Source organism: Lipotes vexillifer, unplaced genomic scaffold (genome assembly GCF_000442215.2).
Source record: "Lipotes vexillifer unplaced genomic scaffold, Lipotes_vexillifer_v1.1 scaffold90, whole genome shotgun sequence".
NCBI classification, from domain to species: Eukaryota; Metazoa; Chordata; class Mammalia; order Artiodactyla; family Lipotidae; genus Lipotes; species Lipotes vexillifer.
The window spans coordinates 2,805,167-2,809,531 of record NW_006782310.1 but is presented as its reverse complement, the minus strand read 5'-3'; the positions used below and the strand labels follow the sequence as shown (position 1 = coordinate 2,809,531).

Sequence of the window (4,365 nt, the reverse complement as noted above, 5' to 3'; positions counted from 1 at the left end):
AAAGAGTGTTATTCTAAAGTAATTTACCTTCACAGGGATTTCTAAGGTTTAAATGCAAGGAATTACAGTTAGACTTTCTAGTTCATATACCAATTTACGTCCGCTCATGTTTTTTTTTTTTAAAGGCAATGCTAGGAAAATTCTTATTTTCAGTTTAATTTACATTGAGGAATTTTGCTGTATATTTCATAATCTTACCTAGAAATGAAAAGATGAAAAGCTTATAAATCACATGTCTAAGATCTACAGCTGAGTGTAATGGAGTTGAATAGGCCAGTTATAGTTGAAAAGATCAGAAGAACAAGAGCAAAGTCATAACTGCATAGTTCTGATAGTCATGGCAATGCTTTCACTACATGAAAGATTAGAATATCTCTGGCTGTAGCAATACTACTGGGTCCATAGAGCAAACTTATTCCACTTTTCCTCTTTTTCCAGTACTTGATGCCACAAAAAAAAAAAAAATGTATTTGAAAGTTTGTTTCCCTAAACATGCACTCTAAATATATAAGCTGAAAAATACTTCTGATTATGAAAAACATTCTTAAGAATTTATTAGAAATCTGTTTCTAATTCCTTCTTAAAAAAGAAGAAATGATGAAGAATGCAGTAGACAAGTCATATATGTTGTATATATTTTAGACTTTATAAACTCACAGCTGAAGGGAAATTCATTCAATCTGTTTTGCTATGAACATATATACAGTTTATTGCCAATTATAATTTATGTCCATACAACTTTCATTGGTTAGAAGTTTTGAAGCATGGTTTGTAGACACCAGCGCAACTTAAGAAAAGAAAACCAAGCTGAAAAGCCTGGGTTTACTCAAGTCTTTGTCAGGCTGTTGTGATGCATGTAATGGGCCTAGTGTGGAATCAGCACACAATAAATTTTCCTATAGCCATAAAATAAGAGAGAGAGAGAGAGAGAGAGAGAGAGAGCATACGAGAGAGCAGACTACAAAAAAAAAAAAAAAGGAATTTCAAGAAAGCCAATTTTTGCAAATTTTTTTTTGCAAATTGTTATTTCTCTTCATGAAATTTTTTTAAACCTAACTAGTTCTTTTTAAAATTTAAAAAAGAAATTTTAATGTAAAGTTCACCCTCCCAACAATTTCCAATATTGTCAACCACATGCACATTTTTGTGCAACGGATCCCTCTCCCCCGGAACCACTCCCCCAATCCTGCATGACTGAATCACACAGTGAACAATTCCCCATTTCCCCCTCCCCCAGACCGTTGCAACCACCATTCTACTTTCTGATTCTATGTGCTTGACTAATTTATCGAAAATAAGTGGAATTATGCAATATTTATCTTTTTGTGATGGCTAATTTCACTTAGCATTGTCCTCGAGGTTCATCCATGTTGTAGGAGATGACAGGATTTTCTTCTCTTCTTGAGGCTGAATAATATTGCATTGTATTTATATACCATATTTTCTTTATCTATTCATTTGTCAATGGACATTTAGGTTACTTCCTTCTCTTGGCTATTGTGAACAATTCTCTTCACGTAATTTTAAATTCAGTTGGAAATTGCAAATTGCTCCATCTCCAATCTGTCTCACATTGTTACTTTGCTTTCCTTTTTTTAGTTTTGAGCAAAGTTATTGAAAATGTGCATATGTACTGACTTAACGTTGACTATATTTTTCTTCTTGTTCAATGCAGACATGTAGATAACAACAAGACAGTCCTGTTCAAGGTGTAATAGCACAGTGATTTGATAAATAATGAAATGCTATTGTCATTGCAGGATGAATCTGCTCCAGCTGACAAACAGTGTAAACCAGAGGCGGCCCAGGGCACTTACTCAACCTCAGCTGTTTCAGGCTCCCAGGAGGTGTTGTACATCAACGGAAATGGGACCTACAGTTACCATAGTTACAGAGGGCTCGGAGGGGGACTGCTAAATCTGAACGATGCTTCTAGTAGTGGTGAGTCTTTATTACATATTATGTTTTTGTGTCCATTTGGGGTTATTAAATTCCCTAAACCTGAGGAAAAAAATTGAATGAAGTGTTATAAGCAGTAGTCAGTGCCAATCTGTGAAAAACAAGACCATTTAACACATAATGTCCATCTCCCTACAAGGACATCTCCCTATTCAGTTGCTGTTTCTAAAAGTAGCAGCTATTATGCAACTGAATGATTGCTGTTTTATATTCAAAAAATCTCAACTACGGAATAGAACATTTTTTACCAAATAGTTATACATTCTTTCCTTGAAGTTGTAATATACTGTTCGTCAAAAATAATGACACCTTTTCTCAATGTTCGAAGAGGTTTTTAATTTGGAAAATTTGAGGCACCAGGAACTTTATTGACTTGATGAAATATACACAGTCATTATACCTAAGAAGATACAAACTGAAACAACACACAGAAACAATCCATGGATCTCCAGCCAACAGCTTGTCAGTGACAATGGCGTGTCCCACCAGCAGTGAGTGGTATACTGGAACCAGCTTGTATGGGCTCGTGCTTGGTAAATTTTTAGGAATTTCTTGAGCTTATATACCAGAATAAATTCCAAATGGGTAATATACAGCCATACATATATTAGGAATATAGTATATATATGGGTGAACTTTTTATAACTGGGTTGTAGGAAAAGCTTTCCTAAACTATACTTAAAATCCAGGGAAAAATAAGTTTAATTAGACACATGCACACACACACACACACACACAACTTTTGCATGACAAAAAAAAATAAAGTAAAAATTAAGCGATAAACTAAAAAGTTATTAGCTTCCTATACTACAAAGAGTTAGTAGGCCAATATGTGAAGGTCTTCTAAAAAGAAAGAAATACTCAAAACTGCATATTTAAAAAATAAGGCTAGAAATATGAACACACAATTCTCATAGAAAGCAATGCAAATGTCCCCTAAATACAGCTACTCAAACCCACTCCTAATAAGAGAAATGCAGCTTCTGTCAGATTAACAAAAGTCTGAATATTTACAGAATATTCCTTTGACAACGCTATGGAGGAAATGAGTACTCTCATGCGTTGCTTGCAGAAATACAGAAATTTAAAGTAAACTTGACAATATCTAGGAAAATTAAATATGCATTTACCATTTGACCTAGCAGTCTCTTTAGGAATCTCTTGTTAGCAGTTTATCTCAAAGATACACTGGCAAAAATACAAGAAGACACATGCAGAAGGCTATTTGTTACAGTGTTATTTATAAATGCACAAAAAAAAGGTTACCAATAAAAATGTCCATCAAGAGATGGCTAGTTGATTCAATTATAGTGCATCCAAATAAGAGAATAACATGGAGCTATAAAAAGTAAGGTATCTTTATATACTCCAGATAGTGAAAAGTACTTATAGTATGCTAACATTCATTAAAGAAGGATATATATAATTTTTAAAAATTTACATAGAGACAGGAATGGGGGAGGAACAGTATGAAGAAAGGAATACAAGCCAGAATTCTCTGAGTATACTTGGTTTTCATACTTTGTTCTGTAAATTTAACTTTGAAACAATTTGAGTATTTACATAATTATTAAACAATCTGATTTTAAGAATCCCTAATATTGAAAGAAAAATTACGCAAATGACTTTATCTGTTTAATGAGTGGTTGGCACAGCCCCATAGATAGGAACTTTTCTAAGTGATCTCGAAAGTCATAATTTGACACCACAGTGTGAAAGCTTATGATAAAACCTTAAACTATTTTCAGTAATGATATTATTCTTTTGGAACTGTTGTCTGTGTATTATAGTTTAAAGCAAATTTGTAGTTATGTTGGTATCAGCGAAAGCTGGGATTTTCAGCAGAGGGCAAAGTAGATACAGGTGTGAAATCAATAAGTTTAAGCAAAAACTCCATAATCTTGTATTTGAATAAGTAGTATCATTGAGAGCTCAGTGTAGTTTTGTTTTAAAAGAAAAACATACTTCTTATCCTTTTCCACTGAAAATGCCTGGAAACAAAGACCAATTTGAAAATTTGAATTAGGCTTGATGAGCTTCTAATATATTTGGGAGAGAATTGCATTATTAGTATCAAATGAGTATATACTCTAGAAAATTACTTACCTTTACAATACTAGAAACATGCTCCCAGTGTATTCAGGAGTGATTCTGCTGCAAGGCTGGGGCTCTTAGGTCCGCCTTAAAATTAAAGGTCCTGTAAGGACAGGATTACTGAGATTTAGTCTATATCAGTTGCCCTCCAGCTCAAAAGACGGGTGCCTGAAGTGGAAGAGAAAAAGAAAGCAACTTATTTCAGAAAAAAAAAGTAAGTTTCAAGTGTATATTCAGTTTTTCAAAAGCCAACTAGTGAGCCTTCTCAGCTGTTTTCAAGTCTTATTTTTATTTGAACAGCAAATCAGCAGG

At 33.7% G+C, this 4,365-nt stretch overlaps 1 protein-coding gene across 4 annotated transcripts in view; it reads left to right on the top strand.

Annotated features, from left to right (window-relative positions):
- NOL4 (nucleolar protein 4) overlaps positions 1-4,365 on the top strand; it is a 395,622-nt gene that overhangs the window by 344,815 nt on the left and 46,442 nt on the right. For all 4 annotated transcript variants that reach the window (XM_007455174.1, XM_007455173.1, XM_007455172.1 and 1 more), the window contains one exon: positions 1,761-1,941. In XM_007455174.1, coding sequence (XP_007455236.1) covers positions 1,761-1,941 — 181 coding nt within the window. The remainder of the gene's footprint in view (positions 1-1,760; positions 1,942-4,365) is intronic.